General features: G+C 40.6%; 1 protein-coding gene across 1 annotated transcript in view; it reads right to left on the reverse strand.

The window, feature by feature from the left end:
* Window positions 1–5,917: 5,917 nt before the first annotated feature.
* LOC143031130 (uncharacterized) overlaps window positions 5,918–13,156 on the reverse strand; it is a 31,877-nt gene continuing 24,638 nt past the window's right edge. Inside the window, exons 8-9 of the mRNA XM_076194612.1 lie at window positions 9,922–10,112; window positions 5,918–7,417 (exon numbers count right to left, since the gene is read on the reverse strand). Of these exons, the coding sequence (XP_076050727.1) occupies window positions 7,309–7,417; window positions 9,922–10,112 (300 nt within the window). The 3' untranslated portion in view covers window positions 5,918–7,308. The remainder of the gene's footprint in view (window positions 7,418–9,921; window positions 10,113–13,156) is intronic.

Consider the following 13,156-nt stretch of genomic DNA (forward strand, 5'->3'; position numbering starts at 1 on the left):
GATATGCAGTGCACTGTGGAGATGGAAGTCGACCACAAATTACCATTTCTTGACACGTTGGTGCACAGGAGGGATGAAGGAGTAAGATTCTCAGTGTACAGAAAACCCACTAACAGAGACGACTTTGTACGCTATTTCTCAGGACACAGTGAGCGAGTGAAAACCGCCATGCTCATAGGTTTCTTCCTCAGAGCTTCTAGAATTTGAAGTGAGGAATTTTTGGAAGATGAGTTAACTTACATAACCAATGTCTTTAAGAAATTAAAATATCCGGGGGTAGGGGGGGGGAGTTGAAAGAAACAGCTAGGAACATCTTCATAAAACCAAATGTCCAATTATCCGAGAGGAATAAAATACAATATATTTCGGTTCCCAACTCTAGGAAAACCGATGTCATAGACAGATTTCTTTTTCTTGGGAAAGGTGGGGGTGAAAATAGCAAGGACTTCCAATTCTACTATAGGAAATATTGTCAAGACCAAGAACATAAAGGAACTGCCCCAAAACGTCCTCAGTACCAAAAAAGGGACTTGAGGTCACACAAGACGTCTAAAAGGGTGTTTACCCAGTCTAACGACTCGTCGAACGCGGTTCGACAGACAAGTGTTTAAAGTGACGTGTGAACGGGGTATTTGGTTGTCGAACAACGTTCGACAACCAAGTACGTTCCTCGGTGCGTTGAATAGGTAGCCCACATACTATACCAGATAAAAAAAAAAAAAAAAAAAAAAAATAATAATAATAATCGTAGGCCACATACTAAACCGGCACCAATCCGAATACCACAATCAAAAGCGGGAAATAAATATGGGCCGTCACAACTTGGCACCATAGACGACCTAAGCCCGAGCCCGTCTACGAACACAGTCGGCGTCAGAAGACCAACTGCTGAACAACTAAAAACCAAGAAAGACCTACGAGCAAGACAGGACGAAGACACGACAGGAGAATGTTGAAGAATAACATAGAAATACTACAAGGCAAGAATCAACGGCACGGGCAGGCAGCACCCTTACTGACACTTATACGATTGGGGGTAGACACCATCCCCAGCGGCACGACAAAGAGATCTGCGTGGTACAGCTCCCATAGGTTGGTAGGACTGCTACTGGGCAACCTCTACTCCTACACTCACCCTCCCGTTAATAAATAGATAAATTTATAAAATACATTGTGTTACCTTTTTCCACTTTTCTCAACTATTATGTACGATCGCCAGATTTGTTACATTGCAATAGAACAATGAAGGGTTATACTACAATGTTACTATATTTAGAAATCAAAAGGCTTTCAAATGTATTAATTACGGCGAGTATATGTATATGTATAATTCAGATGACAAGATATTACATTTTACACAACATTTTATTATCAATTGATATATGCATATGTCATTATAGCAAGCTTACAATAAAACATGTGGTTTAAAAAATAGTTATGTCGTAAACACGATGGTGTTCTTAGATTTTACATACGGAGAAATATAGAAGAGAAAATGAAACATTCACGTGAACTTTTGTTCTGTAAACAATTACATTTCCATGGTGCACCACGAGAAGGCGGATCATATTTACACCCATTATTATTATTAAATTTATTTCATTCGTTTCATCATTTATTATTTTTTGCTGGTCATTGAGCTTTAGTATTCCATCTCATCACTATCAATGCAATCAATGTTATCACATTCACTGCTGTCACCTGACTGAGATAGTTCTATCACAAAGGATTCAATCAAGTGTTTATATTTAACTTCTTTCTTCATATAATCTTCTTGGATTATCGTTGAGTATTCTGTGCCTTTCTCCAATTTTCTGGAATTACATTTTCAATAGCTTTTATTGTAAGGTCTTCAACATTTTTCATTTGTTGCTTGTCATTTGATTTTTTTCTTTTTAATTTGTTTAATTTGACCCCATATCAGTTCGATGTGATTAAACTGGCAGTAACAGGGTGAAAGACTGATTTTGTGGTCAGCTGCTGCAGCTAGGTCGTCTATCTCGTACTTCATGTTGACTTTCATGTTTGATCAAATGCAAGAGTTCAACTTTTGTATGAGTAGAATCATGTGTAGACTTTTCAGTCAGAACTTTGAAACAGTTGTTGAATTAGTGCCAATTTAATCTCTTGAGTATTCCACGATGAATATCTGTAATACCAGCACGGTGGGCGCCAAACAATTACGTACTTGACTGGTGCAGGCTTGTTTTGTTACAGTTTTCCAAAGTGCATTTGCCGCCGTGTTCTAATAGCAAAGATGATTGTGGATCCTTTTGAATAGAGGCGTTACACAAAATATTCAGACAATTTGGCTATTTCGAAATATGTAAATTTCGATTTCAGAAACAACGCAACCCTTAACATACTTTACTCGTATCGCGAACAAAAATTATATTTTAGTATAACGTTCAAGTAAACATAAAAGAAATGAACATAGAAGAAAATAATTATTAAACATTTAACTTAAAAGTGAGCAATTTAAACAATGAATACATATAAGAACGTGTGCAGTCTTAAAAAAAATTGTTATGTCATCCGAGAATCTTCACAATTTACTTGAATAACACCAATTTTATTTGGAGGTGCGAAATTACGCGAGAGAAGTTTCTCTTGAAAAGTTTGAAAAAACCGGCAAGTCAGGACAATGTCGATTGCGATGACGTCAAGTATTGTACGGGAAATTTTTCACTGGTAATTCCGTACGCCACATTATACTTTGTTACAAATAGCGTTCCCATGTGCCTTTTCCCGTATACTAAAATCAAGAATGATAGTGGCTATTTTCAAACTTATGTAATGGTACAAAATATTCAAACATCGTTTCATTTGGCTCCCAATGAAATTTATCAACTCCGACTTCAAAAAGTTAGAGTCACCCCTACTATATTTAGCTTATTTCTCTTAACAAAATGCCAATATTTCAATATATCACTAAAGTTTGTATAAAAGAAAACATAAAAAATACAAACATATAAATGTGTTAGATATTTAATTTAAACTGTAATAATATCAAATATTAACAAACAACGCATATACACACGAATCTTGTTAAAATGAAAAAAAAAAATTTATTAGTACATATACGGTTACGATATCTGCGTTACTGAACTTATCTATATATAAATTTTGTTTTCTCGCGGTTGCTGCGAGATCTATGTTCCAATACTTAAATCAAATTTGAAATTGACAATATGTAAGGCGTAGAAGGAGAGATAATGGAAGAGAAGGCAGTGCGAGGAAGATGGCCAGAATGTTTTAGGGAGTTGCTAAACGTGAAGGAGGATAGTGAGGGAAAGGTAGTTGCAGTGGGAAATGCTAAGAAACTGGCCGTGATGAGTGAGGAAAATGGAGGAGAAATAGGGAAAGATGAAGTGAAAGCAGCTGTTAAGATGATGAGAGCAGGTAAGGCGCCTGGGTTGGATGGATGCCATGTAGAATGTCTGAAGGAGGTACACTGATGGTGGACTGACTGGCGATTTTTTTTTTTTTTTTTTTAAGAGAGGGTAGAGTGCCAGAGGACTGAAGGAGTGCCTGTATAGTTCTGCTTTACAAGAAAAAAGGGGACAAGTGTGAGTTAAGTAGTTTCAGAGGGATCAGCTTGTTAAGTGTAGTTGGGAAGGCTTATGGGTCTTGATTGAGATTAGGAACAGGGATGGGTGAGGAACAGTGTGGGTTTAGGACAGGTAGGGGTTGCACAGATCAGATTTTTGTGGTAAGACAGATATGTGAAAAAGCTATCGGGAAAAGGTAAGGATGTATTTTGGACTTTTATGGATCTGGAAAAGGCTTATGACAGGGTAGACAGGAAGGCACTGTGGGAGGTATTGCAGATATATGGGATAGGAGGAAAGCTGTTAAAAGCAGTCAAGAGTTTTTATGATAGTAGAACTTCTGTTAGGATTAGAAATGAAGAGAGTGAATGGTTTGAGGTAAAGGTGAGACCGTCAGGGATGTGTTATGTCGCCCTGGCTGTTCAATTTATACATGGATGGGGTGGTGCGATTAGTAAATGCAAGGGTAATGGGTCAGGGATTGGAGATGGTTAAAGGAAATGGAGAAAAGTGGGAGATAAACCAGTTATTGTTAGCCATACACAACCCTTCTCCATTCACCCCTATCTTCTGTCCTCTCCCATCCTTCCTCCACAGACATTCATCTCTTTCGTAATGCCCCTTTTACCCCATCCATTTTGATATGGTTTAATGTTGCATACTCACCCCTATCAGAAGGCTAGGATGGTGCCCCTCACAGAGGATTTTGTAGCGTGGAATTTAACGAACCATAATGCCCTTGGTTCAACTTCGCCGGTGGCAGGGTCCGAACCACCATCCCCTCAACCTTCGCTGCAAGTAACGATGCCCCTAACCCAATTGGCCAGGAAGCTTATGTTAACAATACAAATATTCTTAGGAGTGAAAAATAAATCAAAAACACAACAATCAACCTTTGTATTTGTATCTTACAAAAGACTGTACAGACACCTCCTACGCACACGACAAGATGACCAAAGACCGCAAGGACTTCAATGCATGATTCATTGTAATCATCAAAAAGTACAATAATTGCCAGCATACAAGACACACCCCTATTTTACAAGGATATTTCATGGAGAAAAAAAAAAGTTTCATGTTTCATGCATGCTTTGACAATTACCCAAAACCACGTTCACCTCCGACACATAAAAAAGTATATTTCCCAGCATATTTAAACAAGGATATTTTGCTTTCAAAATTACCCGAAACCACCTTCACCTACGTAGACGTCATGAGGAGCGAGCAGGATGCAAGTGTCGGCGTCTTGATTATATATTTTTTTGTAGTTGTACACAAATTAACCCCGGATTCTGTAAACTGGTTTGATCACATTTCCTGTGTTTATTACTCAGAGTAAAAGAGAACAAGTAATACAGCTGTGACTTTATATTTTATGATGCAAGTAGAGTGATGCATTGTACTTGACAGCCAATGCTGTGCGCGAGAATTTGACTCATACTGAAGTGGTTAACAAGGATATTGCAACATGTAATGAAATGGTTTGATCTGTAAAAAAAAAAAAGTGCCATACACCGCTGAACGTCTCCAACATGATTGTCACAAAATATCTGTATGGACACAATGCTCACAGCAACCACTATTCATCGATGACTACACCAAATGTTCCCTCAGAATTCGAATGCAACCCTACACGGGTCATCTGCTGCCAATATTTTATATGTTTCATATAGTTGGGACTTTGAAGAAACCAGAGTCTTCATCTTCCCAGATGACAGGGCCAATCTATGGGTAATACCTTATATACATACACACACACACCTCCTTGCCTACGAGTTGGAGTGCTGACTCGCAGCGCAGCAATGCTCAAATTATTTCCGCCCTGGGCAGGAATCGGATTCGGACTGCTGGATTAGCGGTTGCGAGTCCTGGCATGGTGTCTTAACCCATTCAACTCCGATGACAAGATGTCTTGTCATTGGGTCAAATAAAACAAAAAATCATAATAAAACAACAAAATGTTTGATGATCAAACAGCACCAGAAAAATATGACGCCATCAGTCCTCCTCCTCCTCGAGGAGAAGGACTGATGACGTCATATTTTTCTGGTGCTGTTTGATCATCAAACATTTTGTTGTTTTATTATGATTTTTTGTTTTATTTGACCAAATGACAAGACATCTTGTCATCGGAGTTGAATGGGTTAATATGCTGACCTTGCTTGCATCACCCTTGTAGGGGGAGCAGAGGAGGCACAGGGATGAAGGAAGTCGTGACGGATATTTAGTCAGGCCCTGCTAAGGCCAATCCAAACTCATACCCCCATATACGGCTCAACGGTTGAGCCGTATAGATATGAGTTTGGATTGGCCTTAGCAGGGCCTGACCAAAGATCCGTCACGACTTCCTTCATCCCTGTGCCTCCTCTGCTCCCCCTACAAGGGTGATGCAAGCAAGGTCAGCATATTAGGACACCATGCCAGGACTCGCAGTAATGGGTTTAAACTGGACAAATTTAGATTTAAGAAGGAAATAGGCAAGAACTGGTTTACTGATTGGGTGGTCGACAAATGGAATAGACTTAGTAACCATGTAGTTAGCAAGTACTGATACTATTGGTTGTTTAAGAAACGGTTAGACAACTTTATGGATGACAGGTGGTGATTGATATGGAACTGCCTAGTGTAGGCCTTATGGTCTCTTGCAGTCTCCTTCATTATGTTGTTATCATACCCTACTGGAACCTATTCTGATGACTATTGCCATTTTAAATCATCCTGTATCAACACCAAGAATCCATGGGACCTTTATACAGGTATGTTATTTTGCATCTGTGTACTTGAGAAAGCTTCAACAAGTGAAATAACATTTGATAAGTTTCCATCCTCACATAGTCAACTCTGACAAATCTATCTATAGCTTACTTGAGGACTTGAAGAGGAATCTAGAAGAAAACGTAGTCGTAAATATGATCAAGTTTCCATTCTCTCACAGAGTTGACTGACAAATCTATTTATAGCTTACTTGAAGACTTGAAGAAGAATCTAGAACATGTGTTCCTTGGTATAAATCTTATTCCATTTTTTGCCCTGCTTTTCTGCCGTCGTATTACAGCCTGCACCAATGGCAAAAAGAAAATGGTGGTTACGGAGAGACGTCCCAAATCAGACTAAATTTCGGCAAAGTATTTTCAGACTCGATTTCCACAAAATTATTCCAGAACAGATTTCTACGAATTACTGTCAGACTTGATTTTTACAAACTATTTTCACACCCGATTTTTGCAAACTATTTTCTGATTCGATTTCTATAAACTATTTTCATTTGATTTCTACAAAGTATTATCAGACTTTATTTCTACAAACCATTTTCAGACTGAATTTCTACAAACCATTTTCAGAATTGATTTCTACAAATACCAGACCCAATTTCTACAAACTATTTTCTGACTCAGTTTCTATGAAAAGTATTCACACTTGATTTCTACATAATCTTTTTCAGACTCAATTTCTACAAACCATTTTCAGACTCTACCTCTACATTTGGCCCAAACCATTTCATCCTGCCGGCCACCTGAATATTCTATTCCGTTCTACGACACCCAGAAATGGTCCATTACCCGCACAGGTTCTCCGTTTCGCTTCTCACGCACGTCCACTACAACTCTTCAACATCATCACTGCATCCCTTTTCCTTCCATATTATCAAATATTCTTCGTCCCCTTCCCTTCATCAAAACGTCGTTCCAAGTCGTACGTGTCCTCCGTTTCTTCAGGAACATTGTGTCACTGCGAACAGGAACATTTTTGTCGGTCTTCAGCTCCTCTGTGTGAATCCTTTACTGATCTCAGGAGGAACGTAGCCTTCCTCCACTTTCCTGGGCTGCTTCTTGCCGTAGATGAGTGACTTTCTCTTCGGGTAGTACCTGTTGTAAAAAAAAAAAAAAAAAAATCTTGTATCACAACAGGAATATTTTTCTATTATTATTATTGAGAGGAGGAAGAGAAGGAGTTTGAATGTGTTTGAGATGAAATGTCTGAGAAGTATGATAGGGGTTACTAGGCTAGAGTGAGAAATGAGGTGAGGAATTGGGGTGGAAAGGGAGCTGGGAGATAATGTTGATGAAAGAGTATTAGGATGGTTTGGACACATGGAAAGAATGAGTGAAGAAAGATTAGTAAAAGAAGTGTGGAAGGCGGAGGTGGAAGGAGTGAATATGAGGGGGTGTCCTAGGATGGGATGGATGGATGGGGTGAAAGGGGCTTTACAAAAGAAAAGAATGTCTGTAGAGGAAGGACGGGAGAGGACAGAAGACGGGTGAATGGAGAAGGGTTGTGTATAGATGAGGCTGTGATGCATGAGGGGGAGTGGGTGGGGGATGGAGGGTGAGGAAGTATGTATGAGAAAAAATTTGACGCAGCCTGAAGGGATTTCCCCCCGTCTTCTCCTTTCCTGTATGAGGGGACGGAGAGGGGGGTCGCCGAATTTATGAAGCGGCCTTGCTGTGGATGTGCTGTGTTTTGTGACACTGCTTCTGACCCAGGGCAGTGGACAGGATGCAGGGATGACCCGTCATCCAGGAGGTGCCAAGATAGGAGAGAGGGAGAAAGGTGAAGGGGAGTGGAATATGTGGGAAATGAAATGGGTGGGAATGATTTCTATGCCATTTTCTTTTTGGCTACCCCCCATGTAAGGAAGAAAAAAGCTTTTGGTATGTATGTATTATTAATATCATATATATGTGTATATATATATATATATATTAATCATGGATAGGGTGGAAGGGGCATTGGGAGAGAGGGGAATGCCTGTTGAGGGAGGATGGGAGAGGACAGAGGTGAATGGATAGTGGTTGTGTATGATGATGCTGTGATTGGAAATTTAAAAAAAATCTTGTACCACGACAGTAATATTTTCTTTATTATTATTATTAATCATGGATAGGGTGGAAGGGGCATTGGGAGAGAGGGGAATGCCTGTTGAGGGAGGATGGGAGAGGACAGAGGTGGGATGGGGGTGAATGGAGAGCGGTTGTGCATGGATGATGCTGTGCTTGGAAACTTTAAAAAAAATTGTATCACGACAGGAATATTTTTTTAATCACTATTAATCATGGATAAGGTGGAAGGGGTATTGGGAAAGAGGGGAATGTCTGTTGAGGAAAGACGGGAGAGGACAGATAATAGGGGTGAATGGAGAAGGGTTGTGTATGGATGATGCTGTGATGCATGGAAGGGAGTGGGTGTGGATAATAAACTGATGCAGCCCAAAGGGATTTCTCCCCATCTTCTTTTCTGCATGAGGGGACGGAGAGGGTTTTTTTTTTTTTTTGCTGATTTAATGAAGCGGCCTTGCTGTGGATGTGCTGTGTCTTGCAACACTGCTTCTGACCCAGGGCAGTGGACAAAATACAGAGATGACCTGTCATCCAGGAGGTGCCAAGATAAGAGGGAGGGAAGAGGGTAGATGGGAGTGGAGTATGTAGGGGATGGAATGGGTGGAAGTGGTTTCTATGCCTTTGTTTTTTGGCTACCTCTCTTGTAAGGGGGAAAGAGCCTTTGGTATATGTATATATTAATTATTTCATTATCCCGAATATCCTAGAAAACAGCTTACGGCCACCAGTCTTGCAGCCTATCAGTCAAATCGACCAATCAATCCATCTGCCCAGATTGGTCAAGTCAATCAATCCATCTGCCCAGATCAGTCAAATCAATCAATCAATCCATCCACCCAAATCGGTCAAGTCAATCAATCAATCCATCTGCCTAGATCAGTCAAGTCAATCAATCAATCCATCCACCCAGATCAGTCAAATCAATCAATCAATCAATCCATCTGCCCAGATTGGTCCAATCAATCAATCCATCTGCCCAGATCAGTCAAATCAATCAATCCATCTACCCAGATCTCTTCTACAGAAGACCCAAGGCCGACCAGTAATGGCCATCAGATTGGCCATCAACTCCCTGACTTTCACATTTAACCACTTCTTCAGTACTATGATGCAAGAGTGGGTACATGAGGACGCTGGCATCAGCGTCTTAATTATATATTTTTGTAGCTTTGCACAAGTTACCCCGGATTCTGTGAACTGGTTTGATCACATTTTCTCTGTTTATTATTACTAAAGGAGAATGAGTAATACTGCAGTGACATTTATATTTTATAATGTGAGTAGTGTGGTGCATCGTACATATGACATCCAATGCCGTGCGCAAGAATTTGACTCGTACTGAAGTGGTTAAACAATATTGTTCACTCTACATAAGAATACTCTTTACAAAGCAAGAACTCTTACACATCTAGCCAAGACCTTGCAGACCCCTCGGATGGTCTGCGTGGCCTCTATAATCCGCTAGAAACCCTTGATTGAGAAATCCCACTGCGGAGGAACCCCTGGGGACCGTTTGGACTTGCGATACATACCTTCGCTTCTTCTCCGGCAGGAGCATGACGAGCTTGTCCTTGTTGTCGAAGAAGAAGATGACCTCCTCCTTGGTGGCAAGATCCTTCTTCTTGGCCTCGATCTCCTCCAGTAGCCATTCCTTCTCGAACTCCTTCAGCTGGTTCTCCAGTTCTTCCTCTCGTTTCTTCTCCCACATTCCTAGGACAGAAATCTGTAAAATGGGAAAAATCTAAAGCTCCCAAGGGCTTCTTCCCCAGTGTGAGGGGAGTAGCCCTGTCAAAGGGATGTACCTACAAAGGATTACAAAGGCAGAGCATGCCGTCAGGCTCCCAAGGGCTTCTTCCCCAGTGTGAGGAAGGTAGCCTTGTCAAAGGGACGTACCTACAAAGGATTACAAAGGCAGAGCATGCCGACAGGAGACCTTTTGTTCCGTATCTAGGTTGGATGCATGGGGGGACGGAGAGGGGGGGGTCGCCGATTTAATGAAGCAGCCTTGCTGTGGATGTGCTGTGTCTTGCGACACTGCTTCTGACCCAGGACAGTGGACAAGGTGCAGGGATGACCCGTCATCCGGGAGGTGCTAAGATAAGAGGGAGGGTGGAGGGGTGTGGAGTGTATTTAGGGATGGAATGGGTAGGAATGATTTTATGCCTTTTCCTTTTAGGCTACCTCCCTTGTAAGGGGGAAAAATGCTTTGGTATATGTATGTATAACAGTGTAAATAATAAATGAAATACATAAATAAATGCCTAGGTATAGCTGAATAATAAACAAACAGGTAAATAGTCTTGCGACACTGCTTCTGACCCAGGGCAGTGGACAAGGTGCAGGGATGACCCGTCATCCGGGAGGTGCTAAGATAAGAGGGAGGGTGGAGGGGTGTGGAGTGTATTTAGGGATGGAATGGGTTGGAATGATTTTATGCCTTTTCCTTTTAGGCTATCTCACTTGTAAGGGGGAAAAAAGCCTTGGTATATGTATGTAAAACATTGTAAATAATAAATAAAATACATAAATAAATGCATAGGTATAGTTAAATAATAAACAAACAGGTAAATAGTGGATAATAATAAATTGACATATAACTAATAATAAATGAGAATCAAGCAAATAATGATAAACAGACAAATGATAACAAAACAAATAAACACTTCCACCCATTCCACTCCCGTCCACCACCCCTTCCCTCCCTCCCATCTTAGCTCCTCATGGATGATGGGTCGTACCTGTATCCTGCTCGGGTCAAATGCAGCAAGACACAGAACACTTAACCCTCGATTTAACGGACAAATGTGTGCAGACCCTCGTCTGTTAGTTGCAAAAGTCCGTTATTGAAAATCGGGTCCGTCCGTTACCAATACTGGATACTGTTAGGTTTCGGCGGGCACATACGTATTAGATATGTAGTAAAAAGCTACATTACATATGTATAATGATGTACATTACATATAAAAGAAGAAATTGAACCATTTCTTACCTTAAATCTAGTTGCTGCTATTTACACATGTACAGTATAGGACACACTTTTTTTGTCTGGTAAATCGAAAGTCCGCAAATTCGAGGTCCGCTAAATTGAGGGTCGAGTGTACATCCACAGCAGGGCTGCTTTATTAACATGGTAACCCCTCCTCCCTTCACCTCATTAAAATAAAAATAATAATAATAATAAAAAATAAATAAAATACATACATACATAAATATACCAGTCTTTTTTCCCCCTTACACAGGGGGGGTAGCCAAAAAGAAAAGGAATAGAAACCACTCCCACCCATTCCATCCCCTACATACTCTACTCCCCTCCACCCTCCTATCTTGGCACCTCCTGGATGACGGGTCATCCCTGCATCCTGTCCACTGCCCTGGGTCAGAAGCAGTGTTGCACGACACACCATATCCACAGCAAAAAAAAATAAATAAATACATACATACATATACCAAGGCTTTTTCCCCCTTCCAAGGGAGGTAGCCAAAAAGGGAAAGGCATAAAAACACTCCCACCCATTTCATCCCTAAATACACTCCACACCCCTCCCACCCTCCCTCTCATCTGAGCACCTCCTGGATAAGAAAATAAATAAAGTAAAACTAAAATAACATAAATAAAATAAAGAAGATGGGGAGAAATCCCTTTGGGCTGCATCAAAATATCATCCATACACAGACATAAATAAATAAAAATAACATAAATAAAATAAAATAAAGAAGATGGGGAGAAATCCCTTTGGGCTGCATCAAAATATCATCCATACACAGACATAAATAAATAAGAATAACATAAATAAAATAAAATAAAGAAGACGGGGAGAAATCCCTTTGGGCTGCATCAAAATATCATCCATACACACCAAAATGTCTTTTCTCCTTTACGAGTAGCAATTTTACTCTAATAAAGACGAATGATATGCAGCTCTTGTTTGTGGGTCTTTAGAACACATTGCCGAGTATAACCAATGCCCGTACTGAAATCGTAACAACAATGCAATGACAGCCATTTATTTGATATTATTTGTCTGTTTTCATTATTTGCTTGATTTTCATTTATCATTATTCATCTGAAAGAGTTTTAGGATGGTTTGGACACATGGAAAGAATGAGTGAAGAAAGACTAGTAAAGGAGGTATGGAAGGCAGATGTGGAGGGAGTGAACATGAGGGGACATCCTAGGATGAGATGGATGGATGGGGTGAAGGGGGCTTTGGGGAAGAGGGGAATGTCTGTTGAGGAAGGACGGGAGAGGACAGAAGACAGGGGTGAATGGAGAATGGTTGTATATGGAAGATGCTGTGATGCATGAGGTGGAATGGACGGGGGGATGGGGGGTGAGGTAGTGTGTGTGAGCAAAATTTTGACGCAGCCCGAAGGGATTTCTCCCCGTCCTCTCCTTTATATGGGGGGACGGAGAGGGGGGGTCGCCAATTTAATGAAGCGGCCTTGCTGTGGATGTGCTGTGTCTTGCGACACTGCTTCTGACCCAGGGCAGTGGACAGGGTGCAGGGATGACCCGTCATCTAGGAGGTGCTAAGATGGGAGGGAGGGTGGAGGGGTGTGGAGTGTTTTCGGGGATGGAATGGGTGGGAATGATTTTATGCCTTTTCCTTTTTGGCTACCTCCCTAGTAAGGGGGAAAAAGCCTTGGTATATGTAAGTATGTATGTATTATTCATCTGTCAATTCATTATCATTTACTATTTACCTGTTTGTTTACTACTTTATTTTTCATATTATTATAATTTTTATTTATTCATCATTATTATCT

Source organism: Oratosquilla oratoria, chromosome 12 (assembly GCF_046742065.1).
Source record: "Oratosquilla oratoria isolate Oo_2021 chromosome 12, ASM4674206v1, whole genome shotgun sequence".
In the NCBI taxonomy this organism is placed as follows: Eukaryota; Metazoa; Arthropoda; class Malacostraca; order Stomatopoda; family Squillidae; genus Oratosquilla; species Oratosquilla oratoria.